Genomic DNA, 24992 nt, shown 5'->3' on the forward strand with positions numbered 1-24992 from the left:
AACAGGGTTGGACCTGTGGCTTTGGGGACCCTACAACACTGATCCTGTCCTGATAAAGCAGGCTCCTGAAGTAGATTCTACAGCAGAAGGCCCAGTAGGCTGTGATAGAGAAAGGAGATAAAGCCTTCTGGCTTTCAAAGTTCAGAGACTGTCTTTCCACTTAGTAGAAAGTGTTATGGAGGAAGGGAGAGGAGAGCAAGGAAGAAAGCTCAGAAAATTGTGGGTGCAAGAGCAAAGGCAGTCTGGCAGCCAAGCATGAGTCCGTCTAGGGAAAAAAGCCAAAATGTCATAACTTGTTTTTTCACTGCCAGGAGGCTCTATGGAACCACGAATGGTCACAGGGTTGAGTGGGTGGGTCGGCCAGAAATAGGCACAGCTTTTGACTCCAGGTCCTTCTACAATCCGTGTCCGAGAATTTAGGACTCCAGGAAAATGGGAATAAAGCCTGACATGACAGGCTAATATAAAATGACTAAGCTTCCATCTCTATCTAGTCTTATGGACAGCTCTACACCCAGCATACCTTTGGAACCTGTGAAAACTAACGGCAGACATGAGACATTAAAGGAATCTTCCTTTTACACATGATTCTCCTTCCCAAATTCAGAAGGATAAAGTCAATAAATAAGGTGTCTTCAGCACCTGTGCTCCTTCTGTAGCTCAAGGCTGCTACAGGTACTCTGCACACCCAGATGCCCCAGTCATGTGGAAAGCTGTTTATTGGCAGTAGGGCTGAACATACAAAAAATTATTTGGGATTTGAAAGCGGAAGGGAGGGAATTATGGATACAGTAGTTGAGGAAGGGATCTTTTTCAGAAAAAATCAACATCTTCAGGGGCATCCAGGTCACGATACTCCACAATTGCCCTTGGGTCACCACGAACCATCCTGCGAAAGGTAATCAGAAAAGAGGCGAAGCCAGACTTAGTAAAGCTGGGGTGGAAAGAAGAGCATATGTGAAATCTGGAAATCTCAGATCTTACCGGTTTCGGGGTTTCCCAGGGTAACCACCCTGGCCCCGGAATGAGTCATAGTTGCCACGGCCAGCACCATACGGAGCATGGGGGCCACCATATGGGGGTCCTCCTGTAGGGACTGTGGGACGGACAGCAGCAGCTGTGAATGAAATATGTTTAAGTAAAGACACTTCAATTTTCTCCCAACTCCAAATGATTCCATTCATCCTTCCTTTACACTCACCTCCATAGCCAAGGATAGGTGGCCGAGGCTGACCATAAGGCATCAAGCCCTGGGGTGTCTGGTGTGGGTAGGGAAGTCCTGTCAAGCCTGGGGGGAGTACAGCACGGACCGGAACATGAATTACTGCGTAAGGGGGGGAGGGGGATAAGGGGAGGATGGATTCATGGTAATGAGTGCCCTAGAAAACGGGGAAAGGAGGCCTGGAAAAGGGTAACAAATGACTATATTTTAAGAGCACAACAGGTTGAGGAGAGCAGGAGTCTTAGATTGCCAAGAGTGAGATAAATTAGAATCTCCATGAAGCACTTCTTACTTTGAGCAGGACCAGGTGGTTGAGCTGGCTTGACTTCAGGCAGTGCAGGCCGCTTGGCATCAGTGAGGAAGTTGTTGAAAAAAGCCACCTCTTTCTTTACTTCCTCAATTTTTTCAGCATGCTTGTTGAAGATGTGCTTACGTACAAACTCAGGGCCCTGGGCCAGAAAAAGAAAAGATGTTAAAAACAATTAGGAAGGATGAATTGTTGTTCAGTCTCTTCATGACCATGTGGACCATACCCTCCATGGGGTTTTGTTGGCAAAGATACTGGAGTTCTCCACTTCCTCTGCCTTAAGGCAAACAGAGGTTAAGTGTCTTGCCTAGGGGTTACAAAGCTAGTGAGTGTCTGAGGCCATATTTGAACACGGGTCTTCCTGACTTGAAGCCCAGCAGTCTATCCACTGAGTCATCTAGCTGCCCCTAGAAAGGATAAAAACAGATCTACTTCCCCTGCCTCCTTTGTTCCATGGAGTCTTAATTTTGGTATCTCTTCTAGGAGGTGATTAGAAGTTCTTTCAATCACTGTTTTACCCTCTGGTTCTAGGATATCAGGGCAGTATTCCTCAATAATTTCTCGAGAGATGCTGTCCTGGCTCTTTTTTTTTTTTGATCATGGCTTTCAGGCAGTCCAATGATTCTTAAATTAACCCTCCTGTTTGTTCCAGGTCTCTTGTTATGTTACAATTTCTTCCCCCTTTCAAAATGCCCCAAGACACCTGGAACCCTTCACCTTAGCACTCCATCATTCCTAACCTTGAATTTCTTGCCACTGAGGGGGCATAGCCACTTGTCTTTGCCCAGCTCCTGGGTGTTGGAAGTGACAAATTTTTCCACTTCTTGCTCAGGGTCTTTTCGTCCCATCTTCTGGGCTTCATCCTCTGACAAAGACTCCCGAACACTCAACAAGGGTGTCAGCTTCTCCTCAAATGTCTTCTGCCATTCTACCACTATGGTAAGAGAAGAGTATTAGGGTGAAATATAGAACTAGAGGAAAGGAGATTAAGCAAAAAAATCACAGGTGAGGATAGAAGTAAATTCTACTGAAGATGATATGGGGAAGTAAAGAAAGGAGAAACAAGGGCAGACACTGGATGTCTTACCTTCTCCGTGGCTGATGCGATTTGGGGGTACAGGGCCTCGAACATGAATGATGCCACATCTGTTGGGCATTTCATCCTCGTTGGGATATTCACATGTGTTGTAATAGTCCAAAGAGTGCACAATGCGTAAGTAAAGGAGGAGTTTGTCAAGAACCTGCATAGACATGTGGTGTCGAGAGATCCTTTACTCACGCTGCCTTGCCCCTTCATCTCTCCATGCCCCTATTAATACCCCTCTCCCCAATATACATACAGGTAATGCCCCCTCACCTTCAGCAGCTTTTCATCTCGTTCCACGTTAATTTCAGCTGGATTCCCCTCCTTCGGAGGCTCCTCAGGGGGTCCCCCTCCACTGTTCCCCAGCAGCTCTTCCTCTTCAGCGCTCACTTCCTCAATCAGGTAATCAGTGATATTCTTCAGGATTGGATTCTGAGAGGGCAGGCTCTGAATTGGGGGTGGGGGAGGAGGGTTGCAAGTGGGTTATAAGAAAGGAATAAGGGCACCACCCCAGGTTGGCTGAAGTGGGCTGCTTACCACATCTGGCTGTGATAGCTCAGAACTTCCCTATTCAGGAAGGCAGAATTTGAAAGGTGAGGTGAGATTCTTACTATTAAACTGTGTATGTGAATCACTGATAGTGGTGGTTTCAGATTGGTAATGTCTTGACTTCTGTCCAGCCTACAGTAGACTCCAGCCCCACAGTGGGGAGGGGGAGGGAAAGAGGGCAATGCCGACAGTAGAAGAGTCTCATACTATCAAAGAGGAAAAGTAGGTATGACCCACATGCAATCACTGACCGTGGGCAAGGGAGGGGTCCCAGACTCAGCCCCCCAAAGTTGGGTCCTATCATCCAGAGTGTGAATCAGCTTGGCGGCCAGCTTGATGTCATTGCGTACAATCTGTTTGTGTTGAGTGATGCCATTGACGTTACGAACCCGTCGAGTTAAGTCTCGATTCACACCGGGGCTCAGCTCACACTCCCGAAGCTATACGAGAACAAGTAATTAGAAAGCTACCGACTCAGGGGCAACCCTGAAGGACAGAAAAGAATCCAGGATACCCTCAACGTGGCCCATGGGTTTATACTACTAGGAACTGTGAAGTCCTTCAGAGAAGCTTATCGAAAGAAGACAGATATGAGCACACCTCTCAACACATCTTGCCCAGTCTCTTATTTATCTCTATATATAAATTTATTCCCTCTATGGCACTCACCCTGATATTCTGCAGGTTCCAGCAGATCTCCTTGATGTTAACACTTCGATCAAAAGTCACCCAACCTCGACGGAAAAACCTAGGCAAAGGTGGTGGTAGGTATGTGAAACTTCAGAATAATCTTCATCAATCACACCCTATCTAGCCCATTCCCCTCAGGGTACCCAAACATCCTGTCCTTCACAGCTCACCTCCTCTCAGGCTGGGGTTCTGATAAAGCCACACGCATGAAGCCTGGGTATTTCTTACACAGCTGGGAGGAGAAAAGGAAACAGGTATATTTAGAATTCACATTTGTCTTCTTCCAAGTCCCCAAGAACTTGGGTTACTGCCCCTTATCTCCTTCCCTTACCAGTTAGGGGGAACCAAAGGAAGTCAGTGTTAATTGGTCCTCCACAATGAGGCCATGATACGAGGGGTAAAGGATAACCTTGAGATATCTACGTGTGTCTCATCACAAACTGCAATCCCTTCACAAACACCTGCCCTGACAAATAAGGTATCCCGTCTCACTCACAGAGATAATCTCAGCCCGAGGGATATTCGGTGCGATATTGCGCATGAAGAGGGAGCAAGTCTTGTGTAGAGGTCGGGGTTTGAATTCTAGTCCAAGTGTTTCCTTGGGCTTCTCTTTAGGCTTTTCTCTATCTTCCTCTTTGGGCTTCTCCTTCTCCTTGGCAGCTTCTTCTGTGTGGGTTGGAGATGAGGTGGGGGGAGAGGAGTAAACAATTAATTTTATACCCCTTCCTCCCAACTCTATCCACCTAACCACCCCCTCGTGAAAAAGAAAAATAAATCATCAACAGGAAGGTAAACCCACCAGCCTCATCCTTCTCCTCCTCAGCCTGGACACTCTCTGACTCAGATTCAGACTCAGATACACTGCCTTCATCAAAGCTGTCATCCCCACTGTGTTTCCGGTTCCGCTTCTTACTGCTCTGTAAGGAATGGCAGATGAGGTTGGAAAAGTCAAAAGATGAGTAAGAAATCTGGCCCTGCCCCTCCCCCAAAGGCTCAGTCCCTGCACCACAGGCCCACCACCTTCTTAGCTTCTTTCTCAGGTTCTTCTTTCTTCTCATCTTTCTCCCCATCACCATCAGGTTTTTTGGCTTTATCATCAGACACACTATCATTCTCAGTCTATAAGCAGAGAAAAACATGGACGTTATCTACCAAACAATCCACACTGGAGGCCCTTCTCTCCCTCAAGGTGGGTTCAGAATTTCCACCCATACCACCCCCACTCTTTCCCACATCCTAGGGGCCCCAACATTCCCAACCTGTTTGCTGTCTTCTTTGTCGTCCTTATCAGTTTTTCGTTCCCCATCAGCAAGCCCTAAGCCTCCCCGTCCATCTTCTTTCTTGCCAGGTTCTCCAGGTTTCCCTGACTGCTCTTCCTCCTCTTCCTGGTCCAGAATCCTGAGGTCATGCTCTGTGCCTCCTTCCATCTTAATCACAGCTGCAGACAAAAGTTCAGAGGTCACAACCCAAAATTCCTAGTCTTTAGCCTTTGGCTTTCCATTTTAACAAGGAAAGTAAGTACCTACTATGGGCAAGGCACTGTGCTAGGTGATGTGGACACAACAGAAAAGTCATTTCCCTCAAGAAGATCCTGTTCTACTTGAGAAATCCAACATGCCATTTGCATGTGTGAAAATTCGAAAAGGAAAACAGTACAAACTACTAGGGGAAATCATATAAAGCCTTCCTTGGAGTTGCATGTACATTGAACCTTGCAAGAAGCTAAGAATTCTAAAAGGCAGAGGTGAGAAGGGAATGTATCCCAGAAAAAGCAACAGTTTTTCTGCAAAGGCATAATGATGAGCTGATTATCTAGATGGGGGAACAGGGGAGTTGGTCCGTGTAACAGGTACATAAAAGTATCATGATGGAAAGTAATAAGGAATAAGTTCATAGGGACCAGGTTGTCTATCGCCAAGCTGAGGAGTATTTTATCCTGGAGGCAACTGACAGCCATTAGAGATTTCGAAAAGGGGAATGACATGGTCAGACCTGTATTTCAGAAAAGAGAAGTGAAGAGAGCCTGAATTAGGCTCTCACATAAATAAGAAAAAGGATGGATGGTGAGATTTGTTAGAGGCAAAAGCAACAATATTTGGCAACTGAACGGATACAGAGCATGATGGAAAAGCAAGGGCTAATGATTAGACCATGGTCTGAAAGAGAGGAAGGGGAAAAGAGAATTTGAGAGCTGGAGGGAATCTCAGTGATCTTAGTGCAACCAATACAATGCTGAATCTGAGATTAAGATAAATAGCTAAAGATGTCCAATAAAGTGATATTGTTTGGCAATAAGTGAAGTGGAATTATAATTTAGAAGAGGGCTAGATACAAGGATCTAAGAGTTTACTGTTAAGAAATCGAGAATTAAGGAGGAGAAAGGGATGGGGGGGAGAAGCTGATAGAAGGAACAATGGAGTCAGAAGCAAAACACTTCGTAAGGGAGAGGGTGAAAGAGAAAAAAGGATAAACAGGAAAAAACAGGATGGAGGGAAATATATAGTTAATAAAATTTTTATAAGAAGGTTCTCTGATAAAGGCTTTATTCCTCAGCTATATAGATGACGGAGTCCAAATCATAAGAGCACAAACCGTTCCCCAACAGGCAGGTTTCAGACGAAGAAATTAAATCTATCTGTAGTCATATGAAGAAACGCTCTAAGCGCTATTGATTAGAGAACTGTACACTCAAACAGTTCTGAGGCGCCGCCCATCAGGCTGGCCAATACGACACAAAAGGAGAATGACAAACGCTGACTGGGATGTGGGAAAGTCGAGACACTAACACGCCGCTGGCAGAGCTGTGGACTGATCCAACCATTCTGGAGAGCGATTTGGAACGATGTCCGAAGGGCCATAAAACTGTGTATACCCTCTGACCCAATGATACCACTACAATACTACATCTGTATTCCTAAGAAATTTTTTTTAAAAAGAGAAAAGAACGTACACATACAAAAATACTTATAGCAACGCTTTTCATGGTGGCAAAGGGATGCCCATCCACTGGGGGATGGTTGAAGAAGTTATGACGTATGATTGTGATGGGACACTATACTGGAATCGGCTTTAAGAAATAAGCAGGACGCTTTCAGAGAAACTTGGGAACTTACATGAATCGATGCCAAGTGAGGTGAGCAGAACCAGACCAGTATACACAGTAACAGCTATACTGTACAACCATCAGCTGTGAGTGACTCAGCTATTCCCTTTAATACAAAGATCCAAGACAATTCCTAAGGACTTAGGATGAAAAATACTATCCACTTCCAAAGGCAGAAGTGATGGGAGTCTGAATGCAAATCAAAGCATCCTTTTGTCCATTTTATTTTCCTTGGTGGTTTTTTTAAACTTTTCGTTTCCATGTTTTCTTTCACAACACGACCAATACAGAAATGTTTTGCATGACCATACATATATAACCTATATCAAATTGCTTGCCTTCCCACTCTTGTTGCTCATCCTTGGTTCTCGAACAGGACCGATGATATCAGGAGGTTGCTTTCTTGACTTGCGAGTGAACTGGATGTGAGTGAGGTAGAGCTGTGTAAAGTCATCTGCCTCACTCTTTCCTCCAGTCATTTCACTTGGATTCTAGTGGCAAGGCCTGGCATAGGCCAGGATAACTGGTGATGGCCCCAGAAGCTATGAGACTTCAGCCTCAGTTTGTCTAAGGCAACACCCGTTCAGTAATTAAAGGTTAAGTAAGGATAGAGACAAAAGTTGGCCTAGTCAGCCTTCACAAAAAAATCAATCTGGAGTTTCTGGCCAAAACAGAACTACTGCTATTGACACACACTCTGAGACACCAAAACCCAAACAATGAGCAAATGAAGCTCGAGCTGGGACCCATCATTGGCCAATCAGTGAGAGCCAGAGCAATTTGGTTAAGGCACAGTTAAGTAGTTCCATCTGAATCCCAAAGGGCTTTATCAAAGCCTGGTTTAACAGAACTGTGTTTCAAGAAGTCATAAATGAAAACTACCTGAGACAAAAGTCAATTGTTCCAGTTCTTCAGGGGGGAGGGGGAAGACAATGATAGAATAAATAAGTAGGGAGAGGAGGAAAAAAATCTAGCCCCAAACCCCAGGATACCTTGCAAAGTATAAGTGATCAAAATTTATATTCCTTTGGACCAAGCAAACCGGGAGAACAGGAAGAAGGGGGAGGGAGAGGAAGAAGAAATAGAAGCACTGGACCTAGCCAGCTGGGTCCACAGAGGGAGAGCTACTACTATTCACACCTTCCCAATAGGGCGGGAGAGGGGGAGAAGAGGAAAGAAGGGAGTGAATTCAGAACTCAAAATTTTAAAAAAGCCAAAAGTTCTTTTTACACTTAATTAGAAAAAAAATAAAAGTGTGCAGTAGGAAATGAAAACAAAGAGCACTGGCACCTTTTGGGAGGGTCCTTTACTTTATTTCGGAGTGATGGAAGCCGTAGCCACTCCTGGAGCAAAGAGACCTATATTTGTGGCTACCTAGGATGAGGCTTATCACTAGGCAGACTGAGAAGAAGTAAAGATATAGAGTATTCTTTCCTAGCTTGAGAGGATGATAGGGTCGAATGCAGGATTTTAAAGAATGGAGATTTGGACACATTTGCAAGAAAGGAGAAAAAGATTAGGGGCAGGAGAGGCAAGGGTACAAATAAATGGGGTGACCTTGGTAAGAAAAGCTACTTTATCACAGACTGAAACAATGAGGAGAAAATGGGAGATGATGTTGAGGGGTGAGGAAATGGAGAATGGAAAAGAGATGATCATTGATGGCCTCACTGCAGGGCTTTTGCTCCCTTAAGACCCGAATATTCTGGGCTCTTTCTCTCTCCAGACCCCCCCAGTCCTTTCAGGGACAAAGCCATCTGTACCGTGCAAACCCATACCTGCATCCAGCATCTTGACGATGGCATCAGCCTTGTCAATATCCAAAAGGAGGTTATCAAACCAGCCACTATCCATTAGAGACAGGAACACCTGAAGTCTGTTCTGTAGGGCTCCTCTGGCCTCCTGCCGACGCTTCCCCACCTCATCAGGGTGGTATTTGGACCGAAACCTGAGAAAGGAAATGGGAAGGGGAAAGACAAAATAGTCACAAGTAGCCAGGGCCGTGGATGTGAGGGGGAGTCCAAGAGAACCATGGTAGACCCCCACCCATCTCATATACCCACAAAAGATGGCAAGAACAGGAGACCATGGGGAGGGGGACACAAAGAATTATCATGCCACCCCAAAGAGGACAAAGACTGGCTCTAGGTGAGAAGATTTGGGAAAAGCCAGGATTGAGGAACTCTGGGTTCCAGAAAAATGGGGAGTCTAAGGGAGAATGGGGTAAATAAGGCAGGATCCCTTGATTCATTTTCCTAGATTTCTGGGGTACTAAGATAAATGGGGTGAGTACTGCCAGAGCCCCATAGATAAAAGAGGAAATATGCCCCAAAAGATCTCCCTCTCCTCCCTTCAGAAATTAAAAGGACTATTACCCCCAATCCCTCTAGGCTTAGGAAAAGGGCCTGAGACACACCAAGTAGGTCAGGGCCAACAAGGACCTGACACTTCTATCTCCCCTTGGGAAGACAGACAAAATGGTTATGGGAGCAGAGAAAGGAAGTGGAAGAAATGACTGTCCCTTATAATTAAGGCACTGCCTAGGGGGACAGAGAAAGCAAAGAGAAAAGTAAGAAGTTTGGGGACAGGGGGGTGGGAATTAGGTCCTGGAAACAGAAAAAAAGAACATTGAGATGGGGACTGGAGAGGTGGGGGGGGGGGAGAAGCGTGAAAAGCTGAGGTAGATTAAAAGACAGGGAAAGACAAAGGGGATAGACGGAGGTAAGGAAACATGGAGCAGAGATGGGGAGAAAAGGAGACACAGAAATATATGAAAAGGAGAAAAGAGAACCAAAAGTTCAGTGTGAGAGGGAAGGAAAAGCCGCAGGCGTCGCCTCCAGGGACTTTACCTTGGCTGCTTGGTCAAACAGAGCTCAAGATTTAACTAGCCGGGCCGACCCGAGCTGGCTGGTGGGCCTGGGCCGGCTGGCTCCTGGCTGGGGCGGGCTCCCGGCCCGCCGCCCCGCCCCGCATGGCTTGGCGGTGGGGGCCCTGACTGACTAACTGCCTAAGCATTCACATTCATCTAAGCCACTGCATTGTGCACAGTGGTGCCCTTTCTCTCTGCCTGGCCGGGGGGGAGCACGGCTCGGCCCAGGGGGGCTGGTGTATGGGCTGGGTGTGGTGGGGGTGAGATGGGTTTGCTCCGAGCTCCGGCGATGGGTGGGTGTAGTTCCCGGTTCTGGCTCTTTTCAAAGAGGAGGAGCACGAGGAGGGGGGGAAAAGATGGTTGATTAAAATCAAAACATCCACAAACGAAAAAAAAAAAATCAAAGGGTTTTTTTGGGTTTTTCTTTAAAGATGACCCCAAGGCCTCTGCTTTTCTTGTTTAGATTCATTTGTCACTTTTAGAGACCACCAGTCACAAAGGGTACAAAGATTGGGGATGACACAGCCCATGGTTCTCTCTGTGCCAGCAAAAGGGGAAAACAGCCTCTCTGCCACCCACAGGAAAAAGACAGTGCAGGAGGGCTCCAGCCAGCTCCCTGAAGGTATCTCATTCACTGAGGTCAATGGTACTGCGGGAGTGGAGAAGGGGTGGAGGTGGAGGAACACAGGAGTCTTTATACCCAGGAGACCACAACAGCCAATGTTGGGCACTTCCCCAAACCCGCAGGAACTCCAGGGCACATAGGGCTTCGGGCTCCATCTCCTAGGCCAAGGGTGACATGCCAAGGGAAAGGAGTATGGGTAAGTGGGGGGCACTCACCACTCCTCGTCTTTATGAGCCAGGAAGAAGTCCTGCATCTGCTGCCTTCGGAACTCCAGTTTGTAATCGTTGTAGCGCTTCACGGCTTCTGTCTCATCCACAGAATCATCCAGTGACAGCAGAAACTCCTTAAAGGTCTTCATAACAGGTGGTGGAACACCCAGGTCGATTTCTGCGATGCTGCCCAGCCTGGGGGGGGCCCGGTCGGGGGGTCTTGGTTGGGGGGGAAGAGGGTGGGGGGATGGGGGGCCAAGGTAGCCAGCAGCCCCATTCCTCACCCGACATGGACATTAGTCCATTTCCATTTCCCACACTGTCAGTCTAGTTTCCTATTAGCCCTTTTTGCCATTCCAGATACCACCCCTCTTTTTTAAAGCAGCCACAACATTTCTACTTCCCACACTTCTCTCATTTTGCCCTGGGTCTTTACCTGGCCTGGATGGGTAGTACATGATGCTGCATAATGTGGACGTCCGGATGGCCCCAGGGCTGAGGAGGGCCATAAGTTGGGCCTCCACCTCCCCCAGCATAAGGCATCTCATAGCCACTGTGGTATGGGTCAGAGCTGTGTTCGTCCCTGAGAGTAAAGAACATGAAAATCAGAAAAGAGAGAACTCTGGAGAACAGAACAAAGGATGGGAAAGCTAGAACTATTCAAAGTTAGAAGGTCTAAGGCAGAGGTGGGGAACCTGTGGCCTTAAGGCTCTAGATCTTCAAGTGCGGCCCTTTGACTGAATTCAAACTTTGAAGAACAAATCCCCTTAATAAAAGGACTTGTTCTTAATAAAATTTGGACTCAGTCAAAAGGCTGTACTCAAAGACCTAGAGACTACAGGTTCCCCACCTAGCAAAAGGGATGAAAGACAAAGAGATAGTCTGAGAAAGGGATGACAAGTGCATAAGAGAAAGTTTCCAAATGGAGTGGATAGGGATTGATGGATTTGGGAGAAGAAACTTCTCAGGAGTCTGAAAGAATATGGTGGGAAACCTTTGGTATTCTTGTTGGCAGGGCTATAGATTAGTCCAGGAATTCTCAAAAGCAATTTTGGAACTATGCTAAAAAAAAGTCACTAAACTAATCCATGCCCTTTGATACAGCAATACCTGCTACTAGGACTATACCCAACCGAAGAGAGGCAAAAAAGAACCCAAATATACAACAAAACATTTATAGCAGCAATTTTCATAGTGGCAAAAAACTAAGAAGCTAAGGAGTTCCGGAACACCAAATGGGAAAAGCTGAACAAATTATGGTAATGGATTACTGTTGTGCCGTAAGAAATAACAAAAGAGATGCTTTCAGGAAAATCTGTATGAACTGGTACAAAGTCAAGCAAACAGAATTAAAAGCCCAATTTATACAACAACATTGTAAAAGACAACTTTAAAAACTTAAGAACTCTGATCAATAGAATGACCAATTAAGATACCAGAAGACCAATAAAGCATGCTGGCCACCTCCTGAGAAAGGTGATAGATTAAAGATGCAGAATGAGACGAATGTTTGGATGTGGCCAATGAAGAAATTTATTTTGCTTAACTACAAGTATTTATTATAAGGATTTTTTCTTTCTTCAGGAGGTGGAAGAAAAAAAAGGAATAAATAAAACATTAATTAAAAACACTCAAAAATAAAAGCAAGAAAAAGCAAAGCAGAGCTAAGCTCTGGCATTCTTACCAGTCTCGCCTCATTCGTTTTTGGGGAGGACTGAGTTCATGGCGTGGTGGAGAAAAGCGCTCACGTCGATTTCTATCATAGTCACGATACTCCCCCCTGCTCCTCCGATCTCGACCACGGTCCCACTCTCTAGAGTTGTAAAAATAATCAATCAACAAGCATTTATTAATCACCTACTATGTGCCAGGAATGGTGCTAGATATAAGGAATTTAAAGACAAAAAAGGAAACAGACCATCCCTCTATGAACTTATATTGTTTCAAGGGAGATAATATTTAAGTAGACATAATACAATGGATAGACTTGGAGTCAGGAAAATCTGAGTTCGAATCTGCAAGTCATTTAATCCCTGTTTGCCTCAGTTTCCTCATCTGTAAAATGAGGATAATAACTGCCCTTACTTCCCACGGTAGTTACGAGGATAAAATGACATAATATTTATAAAGCACTATGTAAGCGCTCTCTACTGTATTATATAAATGCTAGCTAATATAATGTCGCTGGCCGTGGAGACAGAAGATACGGATTGGAGAACCAACTCCAATAAATACAAGCCTTTTCAGTACAGCAGGCAACTCTTTAAGGCTATAAACTGCAGATGAAGATGCCAAAACGTACTGGTAGAAGAAGCTTCCTTATCCTGGAGTTCTCCATGCCAATGAAATCACAGGTCTAGCCCTTATTGGGAAGGAGGGCATTCAGCAGTGAGGAAAGGTGGGAGGGATTAGGAAAGCTTCATGAAAAAAGCAATGCTTGTGCTGAGTCTTGAAAGAGACTGTGAGGCAGAGATGAGAAGAAAGCACCAAGGCACGGAGATCGGCAATGGTCGTTAAGGAACGAAGAGTACAACAGTTTGGCTATAGCGCGAAGTACCAGGAAAGTAGAGCTAAAAAGACAGGATGTGAAAAACTTTAGAAACTGAACAAAAGAATATTTGACCCCAGAGACACCAGGGAAGCAGAGGAATGTAATGAGTTACAGGAACAATGTGGTCAGATCCGTGCTTAAGGAGGCTTTGGCAGATATTTTTTTTTTTTTTTGCTTTTTGGCAGGGCAATTGGGGTTAAGTGACTTGCCCAAGGTCACACAGCTAGTACATGTGTCAAGTATCTGAGGCCGGATTTGAACTCAGGTCCTCCTGACTCCAGGGCCGGTGCTCTACTCACTGAGCCACCTAGCTGCCCCTTAAATATAGATTTTTTTTGAGGGGGGAAGGCAGAGCAATTGGGGTTAAGTGACTTGCCCAAGGTCACACAGCTAGTGTGTCAAGTGTCTGAGATTGGATTTGAACTCAGGTCCTCCAGACCCTAGGGCCGGTGCTTTACTCACTGCGCCACCCAGCTGCCCCTTTTGGCAGATATATTAAGGATGGACTGTGAATATAGTGGAAAATGCAGGTAGCAGGGAGGCTTTAGAAGACTTAGAAGACTAATGCAAAAGTACAGCCAAGATGTAGTAAGGGCCTGCCTAAGGAAGTGTGCATGAGTGGAGAAAGGGACAGATTCAAGAGCTACTGTGCAGACGGAAACCAAAATATTTTCAATTCAATTAGCAATGATGAGATATGTGGAGTGAAGGAGAATGAAAAGTTGAAGATAACTCTGAGGAACACTAAAAAGATGGTAATGCACCTGAGAGAACTAGAGAAATTCAGAAGCTGGACAAAGTGTGAGTGAAAAGATGAGTTCTGTTTTGGACATGTAGAAAAGAATTTGAATTGTCTATGGGACAACTAATTTGTTCTCAACCTTTTTTTTTTTAAAGGCAATCGGGGTTAAGTGACTTGCCCAAGGTCACGTTTGAACCCAGGTCCCTCTGACTCCAGGGTCAATGCTCTATTCACTATGCCACCTAGCTGCCCCAATGGGACATCTAGTTTGAAATGCCAAGTAGGCAGCTGGTGTTGCAGACCTGGAACTCAGGAGAAAGGACTAAGATGGGATATCTAGATCTAGGAGTCATCTAAATAGAGATAAGGTCACTACATCAAAAATCAATGAAAAAATACTGACCTGAGGAAAGTGTGAGGAGGGGGTGGGGGTAGGAAAGGGAAAGAGAATAACTTCTGATACCCAAATTAGGTGTGGTAAAGTAAAAAAAGAAAACAGACCATTATCACTAAACAATTACTGATGTAAAAATATGTAAGACATTAGTAAAGAGGGTATAGAAATATACACAAAAGATTATTTATTGTGATCAGGTTGAATTTATACCAGGAATGCAGGGATGGCACTATTAATATTCTAACAGTAAAACTCGATAAAAAACCATGTTAACAAAAGCAATGAAGATCAGACCAACCAATAGATGCAGAAAAAGCTTTTGTTAAAATAAAGCACCAGAAAAAAGGGGAAAAACCACAAGAAAGAAAAAAGAGAAAATACTATGCTTCAATCTGCATTCAGCCTCCATAGTTCTTTCTCTGGATGTGGATAGCATTTTCCAACATGAGTGTTTTGAAAGAAAAATTTTAAATCTCTCTAATAAAAAGATACAGAAAGGATGTCCATTGTCACTTCTGCTAATTGCTATAGTTCTAAAAGTGCTACCTATCAGCAACAGAAGAAAAAGAAACTGAGAAAATAAGCAGACAAAAGAGACAAAATTATCTCTACTGGCAAATGATATGGTTTACTTGGGAAATCTTAAAAATTAAACAACAAAAAAAAATTCGGATAACTTCAGAAAAGTAGGAAGATAAACAAAAATCATCAGCCTCTAGCCCAGTGGGAAAGCCCTGTTGGTAGAATAACAAGAGCAGGAAGCCCAAACCAAAGGGGAAGCTTTCAGTTCCACCACGGAATCTGCAGAGCTTTCTAGATGTCTGACAGTGGCTGAGTCTAGCAATATTCTACTGGAATTCCATATGGAAACACAAACCCAGGTTAGGGATTTGTAGGGCTCAAAACCAGTAAGGAAGTGTCAGACTTTGCCCAAGATCAGATGACTTGGGGAACAACAAGATCTTCTAGGCTCACCTGTCCCCAAGATCTTAGAATGACCAAACACTCAATAGCCCAAAAAAGCAGCAGCAAGACCCAAAGGAAGATAAATTCAGTTCAGACATTACCATCATAAGTCCAGAGTCTAGCCCTAACAATCGTGCTTTTTATATTTTGCTGACTGCCAGGATTCAAAAGAATCATCACTTTTTGGCCAACTTTCCATTGAGAAGCCTCTCTACTTCCCAAGGCTGGGTCCTTAGTCAGCAGATGCTGTGTCCAGGAACCCTACTGAAAGCCCAAATTGTTTTTCAGTTATGTTTAATTCTTCGTGATCCCTTCTTTTTGGCAAAGATATGCAGTGGGCTTACCATTTCCGTCTCCAACTCATTTTGTAAAGAAGGAAACTGAAGCAAACAAGTTTAAGTGACTTACCCAGAGTCACACAGCTAGTGTCTAAGGCCAGATATGAACTCAGTAAGATAAAGTCTTCCTAACTCTAGGCCTGGCACTCTAGTTACTATATTACCTACCTGCCCTGAAATAAGAAGGAACTAAATAGAAGACTCCACAGGTCAAGAAAATATCAAAATAAAGTTAAACGACTAAAAAGAGTTAGAAAATGTAAGGTATTTCGTAGCAAAAACTAACCAGGAAAACAGATCAAAAAGAAAAAATTTAGGAATCACTGGACTACCTGAAACCCACAAACCAAAAAAGATCATACTTTCACATCCTACTTTAAGAAAACATAAAACAAAACTGCCCATGTTTTTTAGAACCAGAGGACAAAGCAGAAATACAAAGAATCCACTGATCATCTCTTGAACTGCCAAAACAAAAACCCCCAGGAATATTACAGTCAAATTCCTGAGGTTTCAAGTCAAAAAAAAAAAAAATACTGCAAGTATTCAGAAAGAAAGAAGTACTGAAGAACTACAGTCTTCTAGATCACATAAGATTTTGCTGCCACTACACAAAGAAGTGGAGAGCTTGGAATGGGATATTCCAGAAGGCAAAAGATAGAAATAAGTGTAATCCTACAGGGGAAGAAAAGATTTTTAACGAAACAGGATTTCTAAGTATTCCTGGTGAAAAGACCAGAGCTAATTAAAAACTCTGAAATATAAAAAATGAAACATCTTTTTGAAAATCTCATTGTAAAACATCTCACTGCAACATTTTCAATAGAAACAAAAAAGTAAACACAAGCAAGAAATCATAAGGGACTAAGCAAGAATAAACTACTTATATTCTAATATGGAGAGATGATATACAATGATATATATAGGAGTCTAACAAGCTAGAGAGCAAGGTGGAAGAAATTAACTCATATAATCTGGTCTTCTACTGAAGACTATACAAACAACAAGTAAGAGATGGAGGGAAGCATGTGACACCAGAACCTCATTCTCATCTTAACTCATTCAGAGGAAGGAAGAATACACGTACAGTTGGGTACAGAGCTACATTTAAACAGGCAAGCAGTGGGGAGCAATGAAAGGGAGGACATGTTAAGGAAGGGATTAGTCCTGGGGGTGGTGGTGCTTCGGACCTAATCAAAGAGAGTGAATTTACAAGAGAGCTTTAAAAAGTAAGAAAGGGTAAGAACTTGTGATTGGGCTCTGGATAAAGGAAGGAATGAGGGGCTGGAGAAGAGGAGCAAAGGGTACCAAACCTTAAGGTGGTGCTAAACACACTCAATTCTTTCACCACCTTCTTTCTCTTAATAGAGGGTGGAAACAAAGAAAAGAAAAAAATATAAGGGACTAGCTAGGATGGAAGGAAATACACAAGTAACAATTGTGAATGAGATGAACTCGGCCACAAAATGGTTGAAAATAGTGGGAATAGCAGAATGGATTAGAAAACAGATTCAAACAACTGATTCAAACAGAATCAAAAACTGATTACAAGAAACACACCTGAAGCATTCACATAGTATTAAAATTATGTGCTAGAGCAAAATCCATGATGCTTCAGCTGGGGTAACAATCATGATTTCTGATAAGGTTACAGTAAATATAGAGAAGCTAAAACAAGCCAAATTACATTATATTCAAAGGCACCATAGATAATCAATGCCATTACCACACACGCACACGCTCGCGCGCGCGCACACACACACACACACACACATACAATAACACAGTATCTGAATATTTAAAGGAAAAGTTAATTGAATTGGGGAAAGGTACAACTATAATAGTGAAGAACTGCAATTTCAGCCCTAGAAAAATCTAACCCAAAGATAAAAAGGAAAGATGTTAAGTGACTTCAACAGAATTTTAGAAAAATCAGAGCTGATATTTCTCTAGTGCTTAATAAATGAGAATAAAAAGGAATCTACATACTCTCAGCTGTACACAATCATGACCTCACCAAAAAATGTAGAAAACCATGAATACTAAACAATTTACTAATCACAATTTAATAAAATTTTATCCCATAAAAAACCCTCAAGAAAAGAATTAAAAGTAACTGGAGACTAACAATTCTAGAGAATTGGTAGATCAAAGAGCTATAATTTAGAAACAAAAGAAAATTTCATCAAAGAAAATGACAATGAGACAACTTACAAAAACTTAAAGGATGCAGCTAACATAGTTCTTGGAGGAAAACTGTCTCTGAATGGTTTCATTAACAAAAAAGAGAAAAAATTAAATCAAAGAATTGGGCATGCAACAAAAAAAGTGGAAAAAAATCAAAATTTCCAACTAAGTGAAAAAGTAGAAATTCTGAAAACTAAAGACATTAATAAAATGAAAAACTTAAAAGACTACTGAATTGATGGTTAAACTAGAAGCTTTAAAAAAACGCAGCTAACCTGAAAAAAAAAAAGCAAAAACCAACTATATCAAAAGCAAAAAAGGAGAATTAGCATCAATTGAAGAGGAAATAAGAGGAAATTATTGGGAACCATTTGCCTAATTACATCCTAATAAAATAAAATTTAGAGGAAAAGGATACTTACAAAAATATGAAATGCCTAGCTTAACCAAAAAACAAACAAAAAAAAAAACCCAAAAAACTAAACTACTTAAATAACTCAATATTAGAAAAAGAAATTGAACAAGCCCTAACTTGAATGCCCAAGGGTGGGAAGGGGAAGACTGGAAGGATAAACAAGTAAATTTTATCAAATATTTAAAGAACAATTCCAGTATTACGCAACCCGCAATAATAAGAAAAGGCACCCTTCTAAATCTCTTTCTATGATACAAACAAGGGTCTTGATAAAGAAAGGGAATTATATCCCTAATGAATGATGCAAAAATTTTAAATACAATCTTAGCAAACATAAAACAACATATTAGAAGGATTATAACCTATAATCAGGATGAATTTATACCAAAAATGCAAGGTAGTTCAAAAAAATCATATTTAAAAGGACATTAAAAATCAAATAAGAGAGATCAAGGAAAAATTAGGGAAAAAAGAGCCATCCAAGAAAATCAAGAAAATTATGAAAAGAAAGTCAACCAACCTGAAATAGAGAATCAAAAACTTAAGGAAAAAAATAATTCCTTGAAAACTAGAATGGGGCAAAGGGAAGTTAATTACATTCTAAGACACCAAGAAATAATAAAATGAAATCAAAGGAATGAAAAAAAGAAACAAGAATATGAAATATCTCACCAAGAAACCAATTAATCTGGGGGACAGATGAAGAAGAATATAATAGTCAGACTACCTGAAAGTTAGGATTAAAAAGAGAAAAGAATCTTGATTCAATATGACAAGAAATTATCAAAGAAAATTGCCCTGAAGTCCTCAAACAAGAAGACAAAGCACAAATAGAAAAAAAGCCACTGGTCACCACCTGAAAGAAATCCCAGGAGGAAAATTTACAGGAATATCATAGCCAATCACAGCTCACAGGTTAAGGAGGAAACACCAGAAGTAACAAGAAAAAAAAAACATAAATATCATGGAACTACAATAAGGATTACACAAGACCTAGCAGCTACTACATTAAAGGACTGCAGGGGTTGGAATACTATATTTTGTAGAACAAAGGAGCTGGGATTACGACCAAAAGTAACTTATCCACCAAAATCAAGTATAATCCTGATGAAAAAAATGGACATGTAATGAACTGAAAGGCTTTCAGGTATTTGTGACAAAAACAGAACTTAAGGGAAATTTTGACATATAACATCCAGGAGAAATATAATAAACATTAAAGGCCAATTATAAGGGACTCAAGAAGGGCAAACTGTTTTCTTCTTATATATGAAAATATCAGTTCTTTTATGACTATGATTATTATTTGGGTAGTTTGAAAGAAAAGGCTTGGGCTAAGCTGAGTAGGATGGGATGATTCTAAAAAAGTAAAACCGTAGGGAAAGATAAAAAGGAGTAATTCTCTCATACAAATGAGGTATAAAAGGAAAAAAATAACTGATACAGAAGAAGCTAGTGGGGGAGAGAGCAGGTAGTGCTGGAACCTTAGTGTCATCAGAAATGGGTTAAAGAGAGAACAACATATATAGCTAGAAGGGTATAAAAATCTTCTAAATTCAGAAAGAAATAAGAGGGCAAGGGGAAAGGGTGGGGGTGGTGGGGAGAGGGTAAGGGAGGGACTCTTGGAGGGGTGGGTAGGTTAAGGAATAGGAGGGCAAGGTAGCAGGTAGAAGTAAAGTAGATGAGTGAAGAGAGATAGGGTAAATAGTGTGACAAGGATAGTGAGGAAAAATAGGAAGGAAGAAAATACACAAGCAATTAGCTTAGAATGGAATGGGATGAATTTACCCCTAAAATGGAAATGGGTAGCTGAGTAAAAATCTGAATTCAACAGTAAGCTGCTTTCAGGAAACACAATAAAAATGAGAGATACATACAAAGATAAAGGGCAAGAGTAGAATTTATGTGAAAAAGCAGGTGCAGTAATCATGATGTCAGACAAAATTAAAGCTAAAATAGATTTAATCAAAAGAGAAAAATAAAGAAACTATATTTTGTGTCAGCAATATTACTCAATATTGTTTTAGACCATTTAAAATAACTATACAGTATAAAATACCTGAGAGTATACCTACCAAAACAGACACAAGAACTATATGAACATAAGTCAGATCTAAATAACTGAAGTAATATTTATTGATCATGGGTAGGTAAAGCCAATATAATTTTTAAAAATGACAATTTTTTCTAAAGTAACCTATTTCATGCCATCCCAAATAAATTACTAAAAAATTAATGATTTAGGGGAAAAAAAGTTCATTTGGAAGAACAAAAAGTCAGGTACTTCAAAGACACAAGGGGGAAAAAGGTGTAAAGGAAGTAGATTCAGTAGTATCAGACTTTAAACTACATTATAATATGAGAGCACTGCTGAAATGGATAATTTTGGTTATTTTAAATTTAAAATTTCTTATATAAATAAAACCTATGCAGCCAAGAAAAGAAGGAATGCAAAAATGGCGGGGGGGGGGGATCTTTCATGGACAATCTTTCAGATAGGATGCAACTGGGTTGGGAAAAAATGTAGACTTGGACTTATGCAGATGCTATCCACCTTCAGAGAAACAGGTGACAAGTAAAAATAAGCGCAGTACAGTCTTACATATCTGTGTATGATTTATAGATATCTATGTATTATGTCTATAGTCACATTTAATAGTAACCTTCTTTAGGGTGAGATGGGAAGAGAAAGGAGGAGTGAAAAATAAAGTAAAAAGTGCATAGCAGGGAACAAAACCTACAAGGAAGCAAGGAAAAGCTGGGCAGCTTTGAAAACAATGCATAGTATTTATTATACAGGTCTTCTTGAAATAGAAATTTATTGTTTTATATTGAATCCTCTCTTATGTACTGTTATGTACATGGTAATTTTCTCTGCTCGTTTTGTATTTAAGTTTAAAATAAATAAATTTTTTACCTAAAAAAGAAATCATCAAGGAAAACTGCCCTGATATCATAGAACCAGACGGTAAAATAGTAATTGAAAGAATCCACTGATCACCTCCTGAAAAGAAAGTCCAAAATGAAAACTCCCAGAAATATTATAGCCAAATTCCAGTACTCTCAGGTCAAGGAGAAAATACTGCAAGCAGACAGAAAGGAACAATTCAAATACAAAGGAGCCACAGTCAGGATTACACAAGGCTCAACAGCTTCCACATTAAAGGATTAGAAGGCTTGGTATGTGATATTCCAGAAGGCAAAGGAGCTTGGATTACAATCAAGAATAAACTACCCAGTAAACTAAGCATAATCTTTCAGGGGAAAAAATGGATATTCAATGAAGTAGGGAACTTTAAAACTTTCCTGATGAAAAGACCAGAGCTGAACAGAAAATTCAATTTTCAAATTCAAGGTTCAAGAGAGGCTTAAAAAAATAAAGAAAAAAACATAAGTTATTCAATAAGATTAAACCGCTTACTTCCCCACATGGGAAGATGAGACATGTGATGTTTAAATTCTATTAGTGCAGTTAGAAGGAGTATATATAGAGTATACAGTACAAGTTAACTTTGATGGGGTGATTTAAAAAAATAAGGAGAAAGAGTATTGTACTGGGAGAAGGGAAGGGGGAGGCAGAATGGGGCAGACGTAAAAGAACTATTACAGTTGAGGAAAAGAAGGGAAGGGGGTGGGAGCATTGTTTGAATCTTACTCTCATCATATTTAGCTCAAAGAGAGAATATTATACACACTTAATTGGGTATAGAAATCTATTTTAACCTATAATGAAGCAGGAGGGGAAAGGGGAAAGAAAAGGGAAAAGGGAAGAAGCTGACAGAAGGGAAGGCAGGAGGAGAAAAGGGAAAGAAAAGAGGGGGCTGACAGAACAGAGGGCAGTAGTCTCCGGCAGAATCCCCAAGGGTTTTCTCCTGACCCAGTACATGGGGCTACCTCTGCTCTTAGCAGAACAGAGGGAGAAAAACCAAAATAACTGTTTTAAAGAATGCTCCAAATCACTACTAGTAAGAGCAATACAAATCTAAACAACTCAGATTTTTTACCACATACCCATCATATTGGCAAAGATGACAAAACAAAAATAGCAAAATGAGAGGGTACTATTACTGGTCCTGGGGGGAATCTGTTATTAGATCTGTGAACTGTCCAACTGTTCTGTAAAATAATTTAGAATATTAAATGTGTGTAACTTTTGACCCCAATCATACCACTACAAGGCACAGAAAAGAATTCTGATCATTACAGGACTTCTGAGGCCTGGCCATAAGCTAGAAGTTTGGACTTGGACATATATTTTCAGAGATGTCCAATGAGTTGTTAGACTAGGCTTATGTTACAAGAAAGGAGCGAGGAAACTTGCATGGGAAGTGACAGGGATATCCCCCAAAAGCAAGAAAATCAATAAACCAGAAAAAAATACACAAAAGAAAATAAACTTCACATAGTGCCTCAGAAAACACTAATTTGTTAAATATACTTTAAAACTGTATATAAGAAAAGTGTGGCTTTAATAAGACAATCTTTTTTGTTCTCTGTGTTCGGAAGATTTATGATGATTAAATTCATAATGAAAATATTTATTTAAAAGAATGGGACTATCTTACCGATCATTCCAGTCATCTCCCCTCCGTCTCTCATCTCTTTCCCTTGAACGATCATAATCGCTTCGTTCTCTTCGGAACTTGTCCCTTCGCCTACGGTCATACTCATCATCGCTGTCACCCATAGTAGAGGCTAGAAAGTGGCCAGAAGTACCTGGTAGCAAACAAAGGGGGAGGAAATAAGCATTTATATAGCTCCTACTATGTGCCAGAGACTATGCCAAGCACTTTACAAATTTTATTTCAGTTGATCCTCCCAACAACCCTTAGAGATAGGTGCTGTTGGGTTACACAACTGTTAAGTGTCTGGGCCCAGATTTGAACTCTATTCCTGAGTGCAGGCCAAGTGCATTGAAGATTCATTTTGCCACTAGGGAGAAAGAGGTATAGAACACTCCCCTTTCTCCACCAACCCAAGTCAACTTCACTACCCTCCCTCACCCCTCACCCATAAGGCTGCCACTTGCCCCCCTTTCCTTGCCCAATGCCTGGTCATCTTATTCAAAAAGATGATTTCTCTTCCCTTTCTCCCTCCACCAGGAGGGTTCCTTATGTTTCTACTCTTTTCTATTATTCTCCCACATGTCCAAGAAAACCTTCCATGGCCCTACTACCAACAAGCCACCTTTACATTCCCAAGTCCTTCCCTCACCAGAACAATAACAAAAAGCCAGATTTTATGTAGCCTTACAAAATGCTTACTTTGATAAAGAATGGCTAAAAAGGAAGTAACCCACTTTCAGAAATTTGGTCCAGTGCTGTTCTCAACGTACCATATTACTCTTAGATAGTCCTAGCCTTGCTTCCCACCCCCACCACCCCTAACCCTGGTAAAATCATAGATTTTATCATCACTTTAGAGCTGAAAGGGACCCAGAGATAAAGGACCTGGGGGATTATTGAGCTCAACCCTCATAAAATCACTTTTTAATTACAGATTAGAGGTGAAAGGGACCCAGTGATAAAAGGACCTTGGAGATTATCTAGCCCAATCCTCTTACAGATGAGACTAAAGCCAAATCGTTGCTTATTGTGGCAGACAAACCACTAGAATTCAGGTCTTTCGACTTTAAATCCAGCGTTCAGTTCACTTTACGATAACACCCATAACTAAGGCCCCTTCATCCCCCGCCCCCAACAATCCAAACCAGCTCTTGATACCCGGGAGCCCTCCGACTTTCCAAGATGAGTCCCACTCAGGGGTCTTCCAGGTACCCACCCTCTCCACATCTTCCAAGCTTTTAAGTCTTCAGACTTCAATATAGAAAAAACCACACAAAGACACCCCCCCCAAGCTGTGCATCTCAGCTCCTGGACCTTATTCAGAACGTACGCCCCCAGCCCTAAAAGGTATTTACAAAGTAGCCTTCAAAGTTTGTTCAAAGGGCGCACAGGAAGGAGATGGGGGGAGGGGAGTCGCCATTAGGTCCTGAGCTATCTCCCATCTTCTGGGGCTCGTAAAGGACACTAAAGGCAACATCCCGCAGCAGAGTAGGAAACTGAGGCCCGGGGAGGGGGAGGGGGAGCAGAAGAACGGAAACGCCACACACAACCCAGGAACCGCCTCGGAAACCCATCCCCTCCTCACCTCAGGCCCACCTCACGCCAGACTGGCCTATGCCTTTCCTCTCAGGGCGGCTCGGCTTAGCGGCAGCCGCGTCGAGGCTTCTATCCCTTCTACGGCTGAGGGAGTCGGGGGAAGGGAGGCGGAATCCAAGGGGGGAGGGGAGTCTGTGCGAGCAGAGCCTGGGGGTGCAGGGGCAGCACAGGTGACTGTAGGGTCAGAAACAAAACGTGACGAAAACAGCTCACGGCCGAGTCCGCGCGCGCCGTTCCTCCTGCAGTGCCTGCTGGGAGCGACTGTGGCGTCGGCGTCAGCGTCGGCGTCGGCGTCGACGCATGCGCCCTCTTGGGCCGAGTTTTGTTTCTCTCGGGCCCGGGCAGAGAGTTCCCGGATGGACGGAAGCGGAAGTGCCTGCAGAAGGGGGGGAAAAGGGAAATCGAGGCAGCCTGTGATACATTTCGTTCTGTCTTCAGTTCGGTTCACCTACCGTTCCTGGGACACGTAGTGTGCGCGAGTCGGTGCTAAGCTTCTTTGGCAATCAGAGATGAGAAATGACACAGTTCTTGACTTCAAGGAGTTTACGATCTAATGGGGGAGGGGAAGGAGCAAACG

The 24992-nt window shown here is 42.3% G+C and overlaps 1 protein-coding gene across 8 annotated transcripts; it reads right to left on the reverse strand.

The window, feature by feature from the left end:
- Window positions 1-701: 701 nt before the first annotated feature.
- SRRT (serrate, RNA effector molecule) lies at window positions 702-24744 on the reverse strand. Of its 8 annotated transcripts, none has more exons than XM_036767246.1 (20): window positions 24405-24744; window positions 22820-22970; window positions 12343-12471; window positions 11095-11241; window positions 10665-10853; window positions 8734-8903; window positions 5112-5290; window positions 4873-4971; window positions 4652-4769; window positions 4349-4518; window positions 4023-4084; window positions 3832-3910; window positions 3414-3602; window positions 2887-3060; window positions 2617-2770; window positions 2270-2463; window positions 1515-1671; window positions 1202-1288; window positions 985-1117; window positions 702-889 (listed from the first exon to the last, which is right to left on the reverse strand). In XM_036767246.1, exons 2-20 carry the CDS (start codon window positions 22939-22941, stop codon window positions 814-816), a joined length of 2628 nt encoding a protein of 875 aa, XP_036623141.1. In that variant the 5' UTR covers window positions 22942-22970; window positions 24405-24744; the 3' UTR covers window positions 702-813. The 8 variants fall into 8 exon arrangements, with proteins under 8 accessions (XP_036623141.1, XP_036623140.1, XP_036623135.1 ...); XM_036767245.1 differs by having other exon boundaries at window positions 10665-10877; window positions 24405-24680; XM_036767240.1 differs by having other exon boundaries at window positions 1202-1324; window positions 4349-4515; window positions 10665-10877; window positions 24405-24678.
- Between the last annotated feature and the right edge of the window lie 248 nt (window positions 24745-24992).

Source organism: Trichosurus vulpecula, chromosome 7 (genome assembly GCF_011100635.1).
Source record: "Trichosurus vulpecula isolate mTriVul1 chromosome 7, mTriVul1.pri, whole genome shotgun sequence".
Classification (NCBI taxonomy): Eukaryota; Metazoa; Chordata; class Mammalia; order Diprotodontia; family Phalangeridae; genus Trichosurus; species Trichosurus vulpecula.